A 21,235-nucleotide genomic window follows, 5' to 3' on the forward strand; every position below is an offset into this window, starting at 1 on the left:
TGGTTGAAGCAGTATAAAATACGATCAAATAGATATAATTTTTTAGTCTAATTTGAAATTTTAATATTGGGATTTATTAAACAATTCAATAGCAATCTAAGTGCTTTAAGGAATATAAATACTTTTAGTGGTTATACATGAACTTCCAATTTAAAAGAGAAGACCTTCTGATCCAAAAGAACGATCGTGCCATTTGTTGAGCTCAACGAACCATCGGCATCAGGCCTGAATTTACCAATAGGATCACTAGGGGCGCACAATGCCAGGGGGCGCAATAGATTGCCATTCAGTGATTTTTTTCCTTACCAAAAACTAAACTGCTGTGATTTATTGTCAAAGTCCCAGTTGCACTCAGGCACCACACTGCCTATTCACAGAAAAGTGATTAAAAAACACACAGAAATTCTTGGCCACTTTTAAACTGTCAGGTCTCTACCAAGAACGGCCATTGGCAGGTGGTTTGGTATCACCTCTCTCTTCCATTACTTTTGACCCATCATTTGCGTTCTGTTCAGCGCATCCACGATCCCCGAATTTTCGGGGGTTTTCCTGAAAATTTTGCAATAAGCAGAGCGGCAGAAACGCTCCTGTCTAGAAGTGTCAAAGCTTTAAATCCGGCCTTGATTGGCCCGGTCATCCTTCTGTCTCGCTCCATCCAAGTCAGAAGGCTAGTCGTACCAAAATTAGCTGTAAGTAATTAAAGCACCTTGGACAGTAAAAAGAAATGTGTTTCTTAAGTTAGTTAAATAAAAGCTATCAAAATTATTCATGTCTCAAAAAATTAGGAAAACCTGAAAACTTAATTTTTAATACAAAAAACATAGGATGCGGGTCTGCAATTTTAGTGCTTAGCTGATGCCAAGCATAAAAATAAAGAAGATGTGTGAAAAATCAGTAGACAATCAGTAAAAAAAATGCATATCATCGCGGAGCTCTTGAAAATGTAAATGTCCTGATTGCTGTAGCGAAAGACGAACGTTCCAGTTAATTGGTAGCAAACTGGGTAAGAAACTAGTGCTTGAGTAAATAAAATTATGCAAGAATATAACTTTAACGTTTTGTTATCAAATAGGATATAAAGAAATATGTTTATAATTGAATGACTAAAAATCTAAACTATTAATAGTTAAAATAATTCAAGATTAAACTCTTCAAATTACTAGCTAATTGACTTACCTACAAGAGCATCTTGAAAGGTGCTCTATTTTGTTATACTTATCGATATAGTGTTCCAAACTTTATTCACATATCAATATAACCCTTATTTTAAGCTGATTCTGAAAATTTCACTTTTATTGCTTAATTTAAGTATGTATAGCCCAAACATTAATTTCGGAATGTAGCCTGAATTCCAAGATGAATACCTAGTTTAGACGCCTTTTCAGTGTCACAAAAGCATTATTTGAAAGATAAAAACAAATTTTGCAAGTATTCACCCAGTTCACGCCAGTAGAAAATAACATGTAATTAACATAATGGACACCAAAAGATTGTTAATGTTTGGACTTTTACCAGCAAAAAGCCTCTTTTATTTTACGGCACTAATTTCATCTTCTTTTTTTCTTTTTTTTAACTTTTTTTTTTAATTTTGCAATTAGAACTTTATTTAGACTGCATGATTTTCCTAAAGCATACTTTTTAGTTGTAGGCTACCTTTTGATGCGCTTACAAGATAATTTTGGTATTTTTCACATTGATTATATTTTGACTATAATCAAAAATATTTTTTCAATTGTTTACTTGTGCATACAAGTGTATGGCTAGTAAGTGTAAAGTTATTTATTTACACTCTTAGATCACTATCGCTTTATAGTCAGTAAAGGTTAGTATCCTACCAATTTGGCATAGGGCAATATTGACGACAGTCTATGTATTCTAACTGAATGAGAATTTTGTATAGTCAAGTTGAAATGCAGAGTCACAAGAAAAAAAAGGAAAAAGAGACTGAAATGGAAAAAAAATACGAAAAATATTTTGTTAAAATTATTTTGTTATAATGCGTTTGCAACAAATGTAAAGATAAAATATGATTTAAAAATAAAATGTGATTTAAAAAATAAAATCAAAGGTTATTAGGACCATTTGACATCTTATGGTTGACAAAGTAAAGAAAAGTTTAGGATTATATTCTTTATTATTTGATACTTTAGTTTATCATGAAATACACATGAAAAGCATGTAGTGTGAAAGCAAGTTGATAACTTCTTAATTACTATAACTTAACTACATAGTTGAGTAATTATTGTGCAACTTGTAGCGGAAAAGTAAGCAATAAATTCTCGTAATTTTGACAGTTATTGCTCTGAAATTACAACTATAATTTGTTTTTTTTTTAAGTATGGTGTCTATTTGTGTTCAAACATCCATAAACAGAAAAAAAAAAGTTACTCCAGCCAACTTTAAACTATGACGGAAAACAATCATTTTTTTTCTTTAGACTAGGGCGAATATAATTCAGTTGACATATAATTCAGTTTTAAAGTTTTATTCAAATAATTTATTTTTATTTGGAAATTTTTTTTTTTCCGTTTGAATGATCTAACTTTCACTATTTCGGAATTATTTAATATGCTGACCCCTTTGGAAACGTTTCCAGGACCTTTTTCATTAGAAAACCACAAAAATTTCACACTTTTTAAATAGCAGCAGGAAACTGCTACTCAAGGGACGGTACATTTAATATATACATGTTAGAACGCTAGAACGCTGTTCTAATACATGTTAGAACGCTGTTGACGAAATATAGATGGAGACGTTTCCTTGGGTGAATGATCCGAGTAGTGGTTTTAGGCCTCATAGCTTAGGGGGACAAGTTACATCACAGGAGTGTAAAGATATAAAATAAAAGTAATTTAATATATGATGTCGGAAACACTGGAGAGGGGCCAGATGCTCCCCTGATAAAGTGTAGAAGCGTCATTGGATGAGCCCCTACTCTTTCTCCATAGATATCACCTCGAAGCGAATTAATCGAAATTGCAGGTGTCATGCTCAAGATTGGGAATTCTGGTCCCTCCTTTTAATTTGAAACTCTGTGCCCTTGCTTCCACCTAATTTTGTGTTTAATACCGAATAGCTTATAACTTTTTATATATTTAAATGGACTTGCCTCTAAGCAATTGAAGCAAAGTGAGTTTAGCCCTTTAGACTAGATTAGCTGGAAATCAATTTTATTTCCCACATAATTACTTCCCATGAAAATATAAGCCAATGGAAATCAAGCCCCACCCCCTATCCCTGGTGTATTGACAGTGATTTATTTTCTGTCAGAAACTTCTTTCACGTGAGCATACCCCAAAAGACTTTCGATAAGCGCTTGTTCGATTAATTGTGATAGCAATATAGACAATAAACGCAATGCTTATTAAGTGAACCTTTTTCCAAAGGTTTTGACCTTTGGATTAGAATGCACGTATTAATCTGCTATTAGTTTAGCTTTTTTACTGGACTATTAGCATACTTTTGATTTTTGCACCCACATCCTTTATATTTTTAATTACAAATCAAAGGTGAGAAATGTGGCTTGTGGTACCTATTGATTAGACAATAATATTGCACCTCCCTAACTAATTATGTTTCCAAAACTTTTCTTATAATAATTATTATTGAAAAAAAAAGGATTATCTAGTTGCGTATATTTAGTAGTGTTTATAAGAATAACCTCAATAATAGTGTATCAAACAGTTCGTGGTAACAAACTGTAGTAAGGAGCGACCCGGCTCAATAGAAACCAAAACTCTAAAAAATGGAATTTTTATACCAATAGCTACATCAAAAGAATCATATTTTAATGCTGATTTTAAATATATAAGTTTCATCAAGTTTAGTCTTACGCACCAAAAGTTACGAGCCTGAGAAAATTTGTGTTATTTTAGAAAATAGGAAGAAACACCCCCTAAAAGTCATAGAATCTTAACGAAAATTACACCATCAGATTCAGCGTATCAGAGAACCCTACTGTAGAAGTTTCAAGCTCCTATCTACAAAAATGTGGAATTTTGTATTTTTTGCCAGAAGGTAGATCACGGATGCGTGTTTTTTTTTTTTTTTTTTTTTTTTTTTTTTTCCCAGGGGTGATCGTATCGACCCAGTTGTCCTAGAATGTTGCGAGAGGGCTCATTCTAACGGAAATGAAAAGTTCTAGTGCCCTTTTTAAGTGACCAAAAAAATTGGATGGCACCTAGGCCCCCTCCCACGCTAATTATTTTCCCAAAGTTAACTGATCAAAATTCTGAGATAGCCATTTTATTCAGCGTAGTCAAAAAACCTTATAACTATGTCTTTGGAGACGACTTACACCTCCACAGTCCCCGTGGGAGGGGCTTCAAGTTACAAAATTTAACCAGTGCTTACATATAGTAATGGTTATTGGGAAGTGTACAGGTGTTTTCAGGAGGATTTTTTGGTTGGGGGCAGAGGTTGAGAAGAGGGGGATATGCTGGGGGAACTTTCTATCGAGGAATTTTTCATGGGGGAAGAAAATTTCCATGAAGGGAGCGCAGGATTCACTAGCATTATTTAAAAAAAAAAAACAATGAAAAAATAAATATGAAAAAGTTTTTTACAGCTGGAAGTAAGGAGTAGCATTAAAACTTAAAACAAACAGAAATTATTACCCATACGAGGGGCTCACCTCTTCCTAATACCTCGCTCTTAACGCTAAAGTATTTTAGTAATGTCAACTATTTATTCTACGGCTTTTGTGATTCAGGGGTGATTCTTAATGAATGGGACAAAATTTAAGATTTAGTGTAAAGAGAGAGGTACTGACGAGAGGGCGAACCCTCTCATATGTGTAATAAAAACATGAGAATAAAAAATTCTTTACGTAAGCTAGTTTATAAGTTACGTATATTTTTTACTAATAAAAAGACTCGTAAAAAATTAAAAGTTCTAGTTGCCTTTTTAATTAACCAAAAAATTGGAGGGCAACTAGGCTTCCTCCCCCGCTCTTTTTTTCTCAAAATCATTCGATCAAAATTATGAGAAAGCCATTTAGCCAAAAAAAATAAAAAAATATGCAAATTTCGTTGTAATTATTTCTCTGCGGAGAGCCAAAATCAAAACATGCATTGATTCAAAAACGGTCAGAAATTAAATAAAAAAACTACTTTTTTCAAATGAAAGTAAGGAGCGACATAAAACGAACAGAAATTACTTCTTATATGAAAGGGGCTGCTTCCTCATCAGCGCCCCGCTCTTTACGCTAAAGTTTTTTGCTGTTTTAAAAAGAAGAGTTGAGAGAAAGAGTCAAACTTCAGCGTAAAGAGCGGGGCGTTGATGAGGAAGCAGCCCCTTTCATATACGAAGTAATTTCTGTTCGTTTTAAGTTTTAATGTCGCTCCTTACTTTCAGTTGAAAAAACTTGTTTTTTTTTTATTTAATCTCTTAAAAAACACATAGAAATGAATTTATATAACATTAAAATATAAGTTGACGAATTACTGCAGCAGCTACTCGTATTGCATTAGTTACTTTGGCTAACTTAGAAAACTAAATTGACTAAGGTAAAATAGAGGTAACTTCAACCAGGGGGGGGGGGGGTCGCAATACTATAGACGATAGATTACAGTCAGTTTCAGAAAAATATTATTATATTTAGTCAATAAATAAGAAGATAGCTGGACAATGCTGACAAAAAAAGATAATCAGGCTCGAGGCATTGTTTATCAAAGAGTGGCTGGGAATCAATTGTCTGTATTTTAACAAATTTGGTTTTTCTTTTTTTGGGGAGGGGGGGGGGGAGGCATGACATAAAACATTTGAAAATTATTGTCTACCCTTAATTCCTAAGGCATTGTTTCATAGTGATTTTAGTGTCACGACCCAAAAATAAGTAAAAAATAAAGTGTTTCCCCTCACAACCTTGTCACCTCAGTCTTGGTTTTATTTTTATATTTATAGATGATTAATATGCTTTAACAATAGAATTTTACACAGAGACATTTAACGGTATTTTATAGAAAGGAAAACCAGCTTATTGCGAAAGAAATAGTAATTATATACTGGGCGTCCCCTTCAAAGAGACTCTGCAATGGAAGGCTTTTAGAAGATTAGTATAATTATTTCAGCTATAGTATCCCTCGATACTTGTCGGTTACATAATAGACACTCGGGAAGTGAAGTTCGGTTAATGCTAATGAAATGAAACAAAATATGGTGAATATATAATAATTTAGAAACGAATTTGGGATATATATTTACACATTAGGGAGTGGGTCGGGAGTAAAGCATAGCACATATTAAATAAATAAGCTAACCATTGCTGTATTTAATACATGATATGCCTTACCCCCACCCCCTAGTCTGCAAATATATAGCCCAAATTTGTTAACATAAACCAAACCAAACCAAAATACAAACTAAATCCTCAAATAAAACATAGCTACAATTTATATTGCAACCAAACCAAAGCTAATTGTTTGGTAGAAAGAAGTTGCTTGACCAGTTTCTTGTGTCATGCTTGCATCATTCGCGATCGAAATTGTATAGTGTCAATCATATAACCGATCAGTGACCATCCCCCTATCAGCAAAATTGGCTACTTGCAAAAGAAGAACTTTTTTTAGCAAAAAAAAATTTTCATGGGTATTTTTACACCTCCCTCCAGTCACAGCGGTCAGAAGCCTGGGCCTTCGGCCCTTGTAAATGGCCTTGAATGATATAACAATGATATAATTTCAGCTGAGACTTTTTACAGCGAATTTGTTTTGAGATTTTTGTAGTATCTAACCATGTTTTTGGCTCTAAGAAAATTCTGCAAGACGTAACGCATCTAGCAAAATTAGTTTAGCTGTTATTTCAGTTTATAGCACCACAAGGCCGTATGGGGGGGGGGGGGGTAGGGGTTTAGAACCCCACCACTCGAAATGTTTGTCTGACTCGCAAAAACGTAACGAAAATGGATATAAATAAATTATTTTTTGTGTTTTTTGGGTGTAAACTCCCCCCCCCCCTCCTCCGAAATTTTTTTTTGTGTAAAACGCATCTCGAAAAATCGTAGATGCGGCCCTGGTGACTCATCCTTGGAAATCTACTGGGTTGGCATACTCTCCTCAAAATTATCCTGTGAAGCACATGTAAATTATGTTGCATTCATGACTTTTAATTTTCAAATATCAGCTCTCCCAAACAAATCGAAAGAAGGTGAAAAGGATTAGAAATGCTAAAAACCGAAGCAAAGGACAAACATTACTTTTACGGTTGTGCTATTCCAAAAATATGAACACTTCTTTTAAATAGCTAACTTGTATGCATAGAATCCCCTTTTTCCGTAAATAATAAAGAAAACGTTTATAAATGTACATAATCGGAGAAAGGGATAGGAAACGGAGCTTCGAGCCCCGAACCCCCTGGAACTTTAAGATTAACTACAACTCATCCAACCTTTTTTTCTTATATAATACACTTTTTTCTTTTAAAGTTTTTTAAATATGTCACAACTAAATAAGTTCAATTACGCATGCTTACTTCCAAATAGTAGACCTTTATACAATTTCAAAGATGCGTTTATTAACTGTCCACTTTTATCGATATCGATACTTTTATCGTTACTATATTGATACTATGACTTACAACTAATTTAATCGCTTTGTTTTTGTTTTGTTTTTGTATAGGAGCAAATGGTCTTCGGCGACGAGGACGTCAAACTTATACAAGATATCAAACACTAGAACTTGAAAAAGAATTCCATACCAATCACTACCTGACGAGACGAAGGAGAATAGAAATGGCTCATTCACTCTGTTTAACAGAACGACAGATCAAGATATGGTTCCAAAACAGACGAATGAAACTAAAGAAGGAAATACAAGCTATCAAAGAGCTTAATGAACAGGATAAACGTATTACCCCCTCAAAGTTGCATAGTAATTGCTCATCCCCAACAGGGGATATTAGTGACGATGAAAAAGATGAAAAGCTTTAATCTTATAACTGAGTGAAATTTTATTCCCAAAGATGTTTTTTTTATAATGTAAGTACACTTTTTCTATTGTTTTCTTTGCCGTAAACAAATACTCTATCAGAAATTGTGTCAATTCTAGCAATCATTAGCATAAACTGTTATACCAAGTTTCAATAGCGATTTATCTACAATGTGTATCTCGCAATTTTTTTTCCAAAGTGAGTTAGAAACTAAGGAAGATTTCTCAGTTGGGTTTTCATCCATGTGTGGTATAAACAGGGATAGGCCATGCCCCCTTGACTACCCGGCTATGGACTCCTCTTTCTGCCCCTTCTCCCCCCCCCAATAAAATACTAAAGCTATGCTCTTGGGTATATACAGACGCTTAGTTACTTCAAAAAAGGGTGACAGGATGAGTGTAATTGTGACGCGAATGATCAAGTACCTATAGCTAAAAAAATTACATGATTTATTTTATCTACAATTTGATAGATTAAGGCCACGCTATTCAGTTACAATATTATTTTGCAATTAAAGCTATAAATCCTATCTCAGCATTGGTTTCAGTTGAAAGGAGGTTAGCCCCCAAGACTTTTTCTCTCCTAAATTTTGGAAACTCCTTTATCGCCCCATTTTCCATCCAAGTTTGCATGAATTGACACCACCGTATTTCGGTATTGTGTAATGCTGGGCAAATTTTAGGTACAACATTAGGTTTTAGGCTTGGACGATATATCATAGATTTGAATATTGAGGAACGACGTGTGATTATCGTAGATTCTGTTTTATAAAAGCCTAATTTTGACCTTGAAAGAAGTTCCATCTTGAGTTTACATTTTAAAAGGTATTCTTGATTTTATATTGTTTCATCCTGGCATAACATTTAGTCTTCCGTTGCTTTTTTCGAACTTGTTTTGACATACTTTAGGTACGAGACAATGAAAGATAGATATATCGATATATTCACGCGAAAGCCCTATTGGACCATGTTGAAATACAACAAACAAGCAAAAAATATAAAATCGAATTGCTAGAACTGTTTATTCAAGGAAATCTTCACAATGCTTCTTATACACGGACGGACCTTCCAAAATTATTTATATAATTGTTTATATGTTATAAATAATACCTGCTTTTCGAAAGTTTCCAAATCGAATCTCCCCCTAACCCCTCTACCAAAAATTTCCCCCGCAAATCCCCAATACCTTACATTCTCTAGAAAATGATACAAAGACACGGCCATCTCTCCACATATAGCTGTAAGGACCGCAGGTGTAAGGGCCATCCCTCAATCTAATTTAATGTAAAGACCTTTACTGTTTCTTGTCATTTTTTCTTGCCGTGTTGGTATCTAATGTAACTTGGCTAAATATTAGTATATATAATTTTAAGCTTACTACTATGCATCGGCTACATTTGGAAGAACAATTAAGAGATTTCTAAAATCCCCAAAATTAGCCATTTAGCAACTTTGATCTGAGAAATATTTATAGGTATTCAGATCATTGGATTATTATTGTCAGGTCTATTCATTCCGAGATTATGATAATTCATACACATTTTTTTTCTAGAAGGATCTAAACTCGATTACAAAATAAAAAAACCTTAAAAAAAGGTCAGCCAATTCTGAACGTATTTCAAATTTATAAAACTGTATACAAGTGACAATTCCTTGAAGCTGGCTAATTGGCGGGTATTATGTCTCTTCTAAAAATAACTTCTTTTTCAATAGTATCCTTCTAGTCCAAAAAAAAGAATTTATTGTTCTGGCATATACACAACAATTTATATTATGGGAAAGTATCTCGTTTTTCGTGGAGGTGGAATTGAGGCTATTGTATTAGCCATCCACCCTGTAAAGTAGGCAATTTTCCAAAAATTAAATTCTGGTAAACAAGTCTGGAAATCTCAGGGGAGTGGCACCAAAGCCCTCTTTTGCAGACCAAAGAAAATTTCAAATTTTTAGATCCCGAATATATGTAGAGGTCACGCCAATTTCATACTAAATACAGATTACGTTATATACAGACATATATACATTTGCAAAACATGCAGGCTTTGACTGTCTCAATCACACGTGTTCCCCTTGGCATAAATTTTACACGAGTCAGTTGAACTCTTTATTTTCAGATAAATCAAATGCATACCACAAGAATACATTATTTCTTACTATATACTTGTTCCTTCTTGAAATTACTTTCTGTGATTGGTTGTTTTACATTAGCCAATGGCCAAGCAGAAAACTCGGCTACCACGTCTCTTTAATGGCATCTTTGAATGCCGCCTCGTGTTCACTTTGAATTGCAAATGACGTAGTTAAAGTCGTCATATTAAACAGGAGACATTTATGAGACAATTAAAGCGAAAAATCAACAGATTTCGCACCCAAACAGTCAATTTCGCAGATTTTTATGGGAGAAACATGCTTCTCACGTGGTGGTAATGGTTACTTAAAACCTGTTGGATTAACAGGTTTTCCTTACTTCTGTATAGAGAATTAATGATGTGGGAAGTATGGCTGAAGAATAAAAGAATGGGACAGGGTTTAGCCTATACATTGAAAAAGGATAGTATTCCTTGGTTTAGATAAAATTAGAATAAGACGGGAAACGTCATCATAAGTTTTAAGCTTTTTTGGGGAGTGGGGAGTATATAAGCCAAACATCTTACTGGGGATGTCACTAGTGCAAAAACTGTTTCCCATCCCATTTCCAGTGATTACCTTTTTTTGATCACATCAATGACCCTTGAAGAAACGGGTTTCTTAAATTAAACCTTGAATTCTCAAGCTTAGTGTTTATAATCCCCCGAAGAGCAAAAATATTAAATAAACCAGAGTCAAGAAGAATCTTTAAAAAACGAGAAACTAACAATAATAATACTATCCTGTTAGGCTATTTTGTTGAAAAATGACATTCTGCTGGGCTGTCGAGATTTCTTGGAACTTCCCGAATTTTGTTCCAATTCTTTAAGAATGACCCCTGAATCACAAAGGGTTTAATTAGAATAAATACCTCTTTTGCAAGTAATAAAAAACTTTAGCGTAAAGAACGAGGCAGTGACGAGGGGGTGAAAGCCCTCATATACGTAATAATTTTTGTTCGTTTTAAGTTTCAATGTTGCCACTTACTTTCAGTTGAAAAAACGTTGTTTTTTTTAATTTCATTTCTGATCGTTTTCAAATAATTCTGGAAAATACGGCACCCCCTTCATGGAGAATTCCTTTCTCCCGTCAAAAATTCCTCCATGGAAAGATCCTCCCACATAAAAAAAACTCCCCCTGACCCCACCAGAAAAAAATTTCCCCCCTGAAAACGCCTGTATACTTCCCAATAACCAATACTATATGTAAACAACGGGCAAAGTTCACAATTAGCAAGCCCTTCCACCGGGGGCTATGGGGGATTAAGTCATCCTCAAAGACATATTTATTAGATTTTTGATCATTCTGAACAAAACGGTTATCTCAAATGGTGATCGGGTGACTTTGAGAAAAAATGAGCGTGGGAGGGGGCCTAGCTGTCGTCCAATTTTTTGTCACCTAAAAAGGTCACTAGAACTTCTAATTTTCATTTTAATGAGCCCTTTTGCTATATTCTAAGACCACTGGGTCGATAAAATCACCCCTGAACCAAAAAAATAAACATGTATCCGGGGTCTTTCTTCTGGCAATAAATACAAATTCCACATTTTTGAAGATAGGAGTTTGAAACCTCTAGAGTAGGGTTCTCTGATACACTAAATCTGATGGTGTAATTTTAATTAAGATTCTGTGACTTTTAGGGGGTGTTTCCTCCTTTTTTCGAAAATAATGCAAATACTCTCTGGCTCGTAACTTTTGATAGGTAAAACTAAACTTGATGAAACTTATTTATTAGAAGTCAGCATAAAAATTTAATTCTTTTGATGTATCTATTGGTACGAAGATTTCATTTTTTTGAAATTTTGGTTACTATTGAGCCGGGTCGCTCCTTACTTACAGTTCGTTACCACGAACTGTTTCGTCTATAAGAACCCTTTAACCTCAAATACATCTGTGCAAGTAGGGGTGCTTAGATCCCGTATCCTACATAATGTTAAAATTATGTGATTTTCCATGTTTTCCTATAGGCCTATTTTCATAGAGTTCTCCTTTTCTACCCGCTCATGACGAAAAATTTTCCGTTTCTCAAATTAAATAAAGTATTTTCTTTTATTCAATCTAAAGATACCACTAATGGAATGAAGTTGTTCAATTACCGTAACGTGTTGGAATTTTATTTCAGTAATCAAACCTTATATATTTCTGCATTTTTTATTTTATTAATTGTAATAAAAATTTAATTGTTACTCAATTGTATATTTGTTTCTTTATTTGTTCAACACAAAAATAACGACAATAAATTATTGAATTTTATAAAATTTGATTGTAGTATTGGTAATTGTAGTGAACATAATACTTTAGAAATGGATAAAACTTTTTTATTTTAACTTGACGATTAGATTGATGCGAGTGTTTGGTTTAATCAGAACCATCACTTTAACCACTTCTTGTTAGGATATGATGCTAGGTCGTTCTATCAGCAAATAATTCTTAATTACTTAGTTAGACTGTCCTTTAGTCATTTTCACACTTTTAAATAAAGTTTTTATAAGAAAAGAAAAGAGCGATAATCAAACTTAAAACGAATAGAAATCAATTCGCATAAAAAGTTAAATTTAGAACCAACAGAAAATTCTAAGGACCTGAATGCTATTTGTACTTTACTGAAATTTACAGTTGATAAATAGAAAAAATACACGAGAAAATTTGTGTCCTTTTAAAATAGTTAAACCGAATTAATCATAATCAACATAGATTAATAAAGATTTTCTCCCTGAAAATTTGTTTGATATTCGTTTGCGCCAAATGTATCTTATTTTCATTAAAGTGTAAATGACACTCTAATTTTAGGATTATGTTTTCCTAATATTTCCTAATATTAGGAGACATGTTTAATGGCTCATTTTAGCGGAAATTAAATACGCCAGTGCCTTTTTTAAGTGACTGGAAAGATTTTAGGCAATTGACTCCCCTCTCTAAAAGCCCCCTCCCCCCAAAGTCGTCCCATAAGTTTTTTAGCTATTTTGTTTAAAATAGTTCAAAGGTCCAATAAATATGGTTTTGATGATGATATGACCCTCCATAGTCCCTGGAGAAGGGCTGTACCTGGTATTGGGAGTATCGTTATCGCATTATTGGTATTGGACGTATTGGTATCACATATATCGTATCGGCCACATCTGTGTATCGGTATCCTGTGATTTTCTCTGGAAATTTGAAGATTTTTTCCCTAGAAATTTGTTTGATTTTCGTTTGCTCTTAATGTATCTTATTTTCATTAAAGTGTAAACGACACTCTAATTTTAGGGGCGGTGGATTTCATTCTAATTTGCGGTAATTTGTATTCTTTTATTTGATTAATCATTTTAAAACTGAAGAAATTCCTCCAAATTTTACCCATTGATGCTACTAGAAATTTTATTTGGTGATGAAATTTCTATAATGATTGAACCGCATTGATTTAAGACTGTAAAAAAATCAATGGAAATTAATGCCGCAGAAGCGTTTTAAAATTAAATTAATGGTCACTAACATGTTTTTATTGAGAATTTAGGTAAAAGCACATAATCATAAACACTCGTATCAATCATAAGGAAAGGTATTATTTAAAATAGATATTTTTCCAGTGAATCTTACAGACAATCTAGCCCATAGGGAAAAGGAGAGGGTTAAAAGAAGAGGTAGAACTGTTATTTGAGGTAAATTCTGTTTGCTTTAAGTTTGACTACATTTTTTCCTGTAATTTATGTTGGATTTAGATTTGATTTCGTCTTAGATTTGTTTTCTTCATTGCTATTCAAGAGTTGATTATAACTACCATCTTTGCTGCTAAGTTAAATACAACATTAGCCTTTGCTTCTTAATAAAAATTTACTTTATAAATTTATTGTTTCAGTAGACATTGTTTTACTATAAATTAGTTATAAGAATAGCTGAAATTAAACTTCAAATGAACCAAGGCTATCGTATCATAACAAATAATTTAGATGTCTCCAATAATATTTGTATCTTGATATGATTGTAACCAATTAGACTTCTAAGGTAGATGGGAAAAAAATATACAAAGAAATAAATTTTAATAGTCTTGAGAAAAAAATTGAAGTTTGCTTACCCTCTATTCAGTTTTGGGACTTGAAAATTATACAAAAACTACTAATTTTCAATGGAATGAGCCCTCTCCCAGCCTTCTATGACCTTCCATTTGTCATAATGAGGTTGGGAATAAACACATCGGGGACAGATTGCTCTTAATAGGTCATCACTGGTACGTTAATAGCGATATAATAATTAGTAGTACTATGGATATAACGGTAGAAAACGCACTAAAAACTTACAAATTAAGTTGAATTGAGCATTTTTAAACTTCGCTTTCTGTTTTTGAAATTATTTCTTAATTTGCTTTCACAAATCATTAGGAAAGGACGCAATAGTTGGCAGCATCGTTTCTATTTTTGTATTGGGAGATTAAGAACTACTGAAGACACATCCTAATTTTACGAAAAATCCGAAAGTATTTACCATTTTACCATATATGTTTACAAACTGTATACCTCGGTGAGAGGAGGCATGGCCCCTCAGCCTTCTCTCAAATCAGTCTGATTGTTTTGATTTCTTAAAATGAACGGGTAAAACTGGAAACTCGAGTGCTGAGTCTACAGACAGAAAATTGCAAATACTTGAGTGCCATCTTCAGGAGTTCATGCCTCGAGCGATTTGTTGTTTCTAAGAAATTAGAAGGTAGTGTTGGTGCGGCTAAGATATATGATACCCCAAAACTTGTAATAGAAACACCCTAAATATAATGGAACTACAGTTCCAAGCAATGTATTGATTCGTAGCATTAACATTAAGTCAGAAATACTGGATTTTTAGAAATTGGTTTACTTGGTATGACGATTTTTTTTTTAATCAGGGCACTAAGAAGAAAAAAATGAATTACAGCTTTATTCGATTATATTATTAAGCTATTTAAGCCCAAAATCATAAGACATTGAACAGTTTTTCCTTGTAGTCCCTCTTAATTCATTAGTATAATTAAATAAAAAAAAACAAGTTTTTTTAATGGAAAGTAAAGAGTGACATTAAAACTAAAAACGAACAGAAATTACTTCGTATATGAAATGAGATGCTTCCTCATCAATGCCCCGCTCTTTACGCTAAAGTTTGACTCTTTCTCTTAACTCTACTTTTTAAAACAGTAAAAAACTTTAGCTTAAAGAGCGGGCGTTGATGAGGAAGCATCTCCTTTCATATACGAAGTAATTTCTGTTCGTTTTAAGTTTTAATGTCGCTCCTTACTTTCCGTTAAAGAAACTTGTTTTTTTATTTAGTTTCTGAACGTTTTTGAATCAATGCGTGTTTTGATTTTGGCTCTCCGCAGATGAATAATTAAAACGAAATTTGCATATTTTTTTTTTTTTGTTAAATTACTTTCTCATAGTTTCAACCGAATGATTTTGAGAAAAAAGGAGTGGGGGAGGAGGCCTAGTTGCCCTCCTATTTTTGGTTACTTAAAAAGGCAACAGGAACTTTTAATTTTTTTACGAATGTTTTTATTAATAAAAGAAATACGTAACTTACAAATTAGCTTACATAGCGAACTTCTGTATTCTCATGTTTTTGTTACGTTTACAAAGAGATTCACCCCCTCGTCAGAACCTCGCTCTTTACGCTAAAGCTTAAATTTTGTTCCAACTTCTTAAGAATGATCCCTGAATCAAAAGCCGTAGAATAAATAGTTCAAATTACTAAAAATACTTTAGCTTTAAAATGAGCGAGGTATTAGGAGGAGGTGAGCCCATCGTATGCGTAATAATTTCTGTTCGTTTTAAATTTTAATGCTTCTCCTTACTTTCAGTTGAAAAAACTTGTTTATATTTATTTTTTCATTGTATTTTTTTAAATAATGCTAGATAATCCTCCGCTCCCTTCATGAAAATTTTTTCCCCCATGACAAATTCCTCCAAGGAAAGTTCCCCCAACATATCCCCTCTTCTCAACTCCTCCCCCAACCTAAAAATCCCCCTGAAAACGTCTGTACACTTCCAAATAACCATTACTATATGTAAGCACTGGTCAAAGTTTGTAACTTGTGGCCCCTCCCATGGGGACTGTGGGGGAGTAAGTCGTCCCCAAAGACATAGTTATAAGGTTTTTTTACTACGCTGAATAAAATGGCTATCTCAGAATTTTGATCTGGTGACTTTGGGAAAATAATTAGCGTGGGAGGGGGCCTAGGTGCTCTCCAATTTTTTGGTCACTTAAATAGAGCACTAGAACTTTTTATTTCCGTTAGAATGAGCCCTCTCGCAAGATTCTAGGGCCACTGGGTCGATACGACCACCCCTGGGCAAAGAAAAAAAAAAAAACAAAAAACAAAACAAACAAACAAATAAAGACGCATCCGTGATCTGCCTTCTGGCAAAAACTACAAAATTCCACATTTTTGTAGATAGGAGCTTGAGACTTCTACAACAGAGTTCTCTGATACGCTGAATCTGATGGTGTGATTTTCGTTAAGATTGTATGACTTTTAGGGGTTGTTTTCCCCTATTTTCTAAAATAAGGCAAATTTTCTCAGGCTCGTAACTTTTGATGGGTAAGACTAAACTGATTAAAATTATATATTTAAAATCAGCATTAAAATGCAATTCTTTTGATGTAGCTATTGATATCAAAAGTCCATTTTTTAGAGTTTTGGTTACTATTGAGCCGGGTCGCTCTTTACTACAGTTCGTTACCACGAACTGTTTGATTTATTCTTGTATTATTCTTACATCCGACGTTAAAATCCTTTTACTTTATACAATCACACTTTTATGATATACCTTGACCCTCCCCCCCCTAGGTTATGAGGCCTATAATTGCTAGTGTACGTAGTTGCAGTGACTTAGTCCTTCTGAATTAGACGCTTGCTCTTGAAAAAAAGTCAATTCACAGATAAAAAAAAAAAAAAAGATTGCTATCGTGGGCCGAGAGTTCAAGTTTGCTTCAATGCAATTATTTATTTTCTTGCGGCTTCTTCTCGCATGTCAATCTAATATATAAAGGTTTTTTAATGGCAGCATTTATTACATGTAAACTCTCTGTTTGTTTACTTTGAGGAGGTTGAATCATCCAAGACCTAGGGTGGAAAAGGTGAATCAAATTGTATCTTCTTATTCCAAAGCCAATGATCTTGCAATGTAGATTCTAATATTGCCCAAAATTCCGTTCAAGATTATGGGATGCATAAATGATGTGGGCATAGTAAATAGCTTATAAACAAAAAAATGACCAGCGAAGACGTACTAAAGAAATCGAAAACTACTTTTTTTGAGTTAGCTCAGTCCATAAAAAAAAAACATAAACACAGATTTATCTAAGGAAAAAAAAAAGCTTGACATATGAAATAGACCATTAAAAATAAAGTTAAGAAATCCAAAAGAACATAAAGTAATAATGTAATAATAATAAAAGAAAATTATATACAGTAAAGCTAAGTTGTAAAAAATTAAAGAATAAAACAAATTTATAATACAGGTTCACGATGATATAAGCTCCGAATAAAGTACAAAGTGTTTTTGGAGGGGAATCTATACACATATAGGTATTTACTGCGTTTTTTTAATTCTATTAATGTAAAAAACTTTCTGCTTAGACCAACAGAAATGACGCTATTTTTTAGCAATCACTACATAGACAACAATATCGCGGTAACATTGGTGATTCTTTGAGCCCTGTCAGGCATATTTTACACAAAATATTGTATGGTAATACAAGGCCGTCTTTGTCCGACTAGTAAAGTCGTAACAAAAATGAATATAAACAAGTTTTAGATGTGTTTTTAAGCTTTTGGACCCCCCTCCCCTCCAAAAGCAAAAATCCTGGACACCTTCTTTTTCTAATATCCAGTATGGGCTACGTAAAACCAATTACATAATTAAAGGTCTCACCACTAGTTGTACAGCTAACAACTGGTACTACTATTCATTTGGGATTTTGTCTAATTACGCAATTCATAGGCAGGTATTTAGTGATTTTTTTTTCTTGTTTGCCCCTAAGCCTCCCATTTGAAAAAATTATCTTTTTTAAACAAATGTAAAAATCATTGCAATCCCAAATTTTACAGTATTTTTTACCAAAATTTGATTAAAATTTTAATTTTAAATCAAGGTGTTGAAAATGGGAACAACTTCTTTTACCTGTGGGGAAAGTCGCCTTTATGCTAAGCATTAAACATAAATAGAAACCAAATAGACAGGAATTCGTTTTCAAGAGAAAATAAAGTCTTGTTGAAATTAGGAATCAACAAAATTATCCTAAAAGAAAAAAGATAACTGAATCGCCGCTCTTATCACTAAAGCTTAATTTATTCTAGCTGTTTTTTATCTGGAGAATTTAAGAATATTATACTAAAAGTAATAAATAGATTTAATATTCTGCTTTGTAAATACTAACAGGTTCGTGCGTCAAATGTGAAGATGGATACGGGGTACTTGCCCCCCCTTGTGATTCTGAAAATTACCTTTTTTGGTACTTCTGTAGAGCCCCCCTCCTGGACTTTGAACATTTTCCCCTCCCCCTACATTAACATTAACTAAGGCCCTGGCTAACAGAAAGCATTTCTTAAATTTTTGTAGAATTTTGGAAAAGAAATAGTTGAAACCAATTGTAAAGAGTTGGAAGTTGAAGGGCCATCAGCCCCTTCTGCATTAAGGCTAATTTTAGTTCTTTTTAAGTTTTGATGCGTACTCTGCTACTTTTATTTGAATTTGAATTTATTAGTCTTGATTATTGTTTACCCTGATAGACCGAAACTCACTTTCTTCAATAAAATAACAAATCCGCAGCTCATATTATTGACCTACAAATAAAGTGAACATACCGCTCGATGTCTTTTTGTATGCTCTTTCTGAAAACAATAATCACTTTTCACTCAAATTTACTTTCCCCCAACCCCTAGGGTAAATATTTTTCGCAATGGGGGGAGGGGGGTTAAAGCTCATTTCCAACGCAAATGAATGTTAAATTTGGATTCAAGATGCAATTCTGATTGTAGAGGCAAGTTTGAACTTAATCCCCACCCCCTTAACGTGAATATGTATACCCTGAACTGGTATATAAGAATGGGGGTAAAGTGAATTAGCGCCAATAGCGATTATTATCGCTTTTACCATCGCTTACATCGAATGGTATGTTCACTATATTAGTAGGTCAATATGAACTGCTCAGTATTTATGGGTTTTTCTACTAAATATATATATTTCCACAAAAAATTTTCATCGATCCATGCTTATTGACTTTGCCAATTCTGTATAGTAGTGCTTACAAAATTTTTTTTTCTGGATTTCGCTGACGGTTTAAATTTGGAAAAATACAACAAATTGGTGAGCTACATAAGAATTGTGCTTGCCTAAAAAAGGCATTTACTATAAATTGCGAGAGATTTAGTCTTTATTTTGAATTTCAACTGAAAGCAAGACATACCCTATTACAGAAAGCTAAATTTATCCTTCTGAACAAGAAGCACATCTTTTAAGATTAAGTTCATGACTGTCTTGAAGTATCTGTCAATTGTTTTCAAATAAAAATATTAATATTCATAGACTATTTTGTATTCAAAACCCATCTGCTATGACCCCTTAGTTTACAACCAAATTTACTCGCGGTTACATTATTTAGGGACCAAGTTATCTTTAATGATGGCAATAACTGAGGTTACGGCAAATTAAACAGACAGATCTTAAGTCCATCAGGGCCTGTTTCAATGACAATAAAACCATGCTCACCAAATGACCGGAAATATCATGGGTGGTACTGTGTATTGAAAACAACCGATCAGCTTTGAACTGTTGGGCAAGTTTTTTTTTAATTCGTTTATAAATATGTGTATTCACAAAGACGAACATTCATATATATATATATATATATATATATATATATATATATATATATATATATATATATATATATATATATATATATATATATATATATATATATATATATCTTCTGTCTTCCCTTTTTTTTAATATGTTTGTGCTGTTGCATTGGTGATTTCTCTTTTCATTATATATATATATATATATATATATGTATATATATATATATATATATATATATATATATATATATATATATATATATATATATATATATATATATATATATATATTGTGTATGGTTATGCTGTTTGACATATGTAATTGGATGGATGAGTAGGGTTAAGGCCTCATCCTTATTTCGGTGGGAGGAAAAGTTTGGAAAAGCAGTAGAAACCAAGGACACATTAAACAACAGAAGGAAAATATGGAAGAATTGTAAAATAGAGAGCTTATAAATAAAAGGCTAGGCTCCTATAACTCCACGCGAAAGTAACTTCCCTGGATTAATTCTTATGATTCAAATTAGAAGTTTATTTTAGACTCGTTGTAGTTCAAATTAATGGACTCTCCTGTTGATTAAATGTTTCCCCTATATATATATATATATATATATATATATATATATATATATATATATATATATATATATATATATATATATATATATATATATATATAATATATATATATATATATATATATATATATATATATATATATATATATATATATATGTATATATATATGTATATATATATATATATATATATATATATATATATATATATATATATATATATATATATATATATATATATGTATATATATATATATATATATATATATATATATATATATATATATATATAGAAATTTCTAGATATCACTAGAAATTTCAGTTAGTTCAGAACTAGAAGCTCAGTCTGGAAGTTTCAGCTAGACCTCCTTCAATCAATAATTAAAGGTTCTAGCACCCTTTTTAACAGACACGACCGATCAGATGACACCCTGAAAACTCTTCGCTGTACTTCAAAAAAGTTATTTGCAGAAAAGCAATTATATTTGCATAATTTTAGAAAAAAGGGGAAAAATTGTTTTTATTAAATTCTTTGTTTCTAAGTAACCTATGCAAGAAGCTTGCGCTCCTATCACAAATATTTAGCATTATTCCAGAAAAAGCAAATCTTTACGCAAGGATGATTAAAGCTAAGTAGAGGCCGTAAAATATCAGAAGGCGTAGAATATTCGGAAGGGAACCCAAAATCAGAATGTTTTTATAAGTAAATAAAGAGATCGAGCCAGAGTAGAGTGGAGACCTGCTATTTGTGCAACATTTTGACATATTTGGCCGGGCCAGGGCACAGATAGAAAAAGAAGCAT

At 32.8% G+C, this 21,235-nt stretch overlaps 1 protein-coding gene and 1 long non-coding RNA gene across 7 annotated transcripts in view; one reads left to right on the plus strand and one right to left on the minus strand.

The window, feature by feature from the left end:
* LOC136035464 (uncharacterized) overlaps nt 1-19,704 on the minus strand; it is a 56,357-nt gene extending 36,653 nt beyond the window's left edge. For both annotated transcript variants that reach the window (XR_010619447.1, XR_010619446.1), the window contains exon 1: nt 19,458-19,704. This is a non-coding gene — a long non-coding RNA (uncharacterized LOC136035464). The remainder of the gene's footprint in view (nt 1-19,457) is intronic.
* Nucleotides 1-21,235, plus strand: part of LOC136035456 (homeotic protein ultrabithorax-like) — a 156,114-nt gene that overhangs the window by 83,918 nt on the left and 50,961 nt on the right. For 4 of the 5 annotated variants that reach the window (XM_065717276.1, XM_065717274.1, XM_065717275.1 and 1 more), the window contains exon 3: nt 7,617-7,975. In XM_065717276.1, coding sequence (XP_065573348.1) covers nt 7,617-7,927 — 311 coding nt within the window. In that variant the 3' untranslated portion in view covers nt 7,928-7,975. Of the gene's footprint in view, nt 1-7,616; nt 7,976-21,235 lie in introns of those variants that run through there. The other variant, XM_065717272.1, reaches the window with a different exon arrangement.

Source organism: Artemia franciscana, chromosome 14 (genome assembly GCF_032884065.1).
Source record: "Artemia franciscana chromosome 14, ASM3288406v1, whole genome shotgun sequence".
NCBI classification, from domain to species: domain Eukaryota; kingdom Metazoa; phylum Arthropoda; class Branchiopoda; order Anostraca; family Artemiidae; genus Artemia; species Artemia franciscana.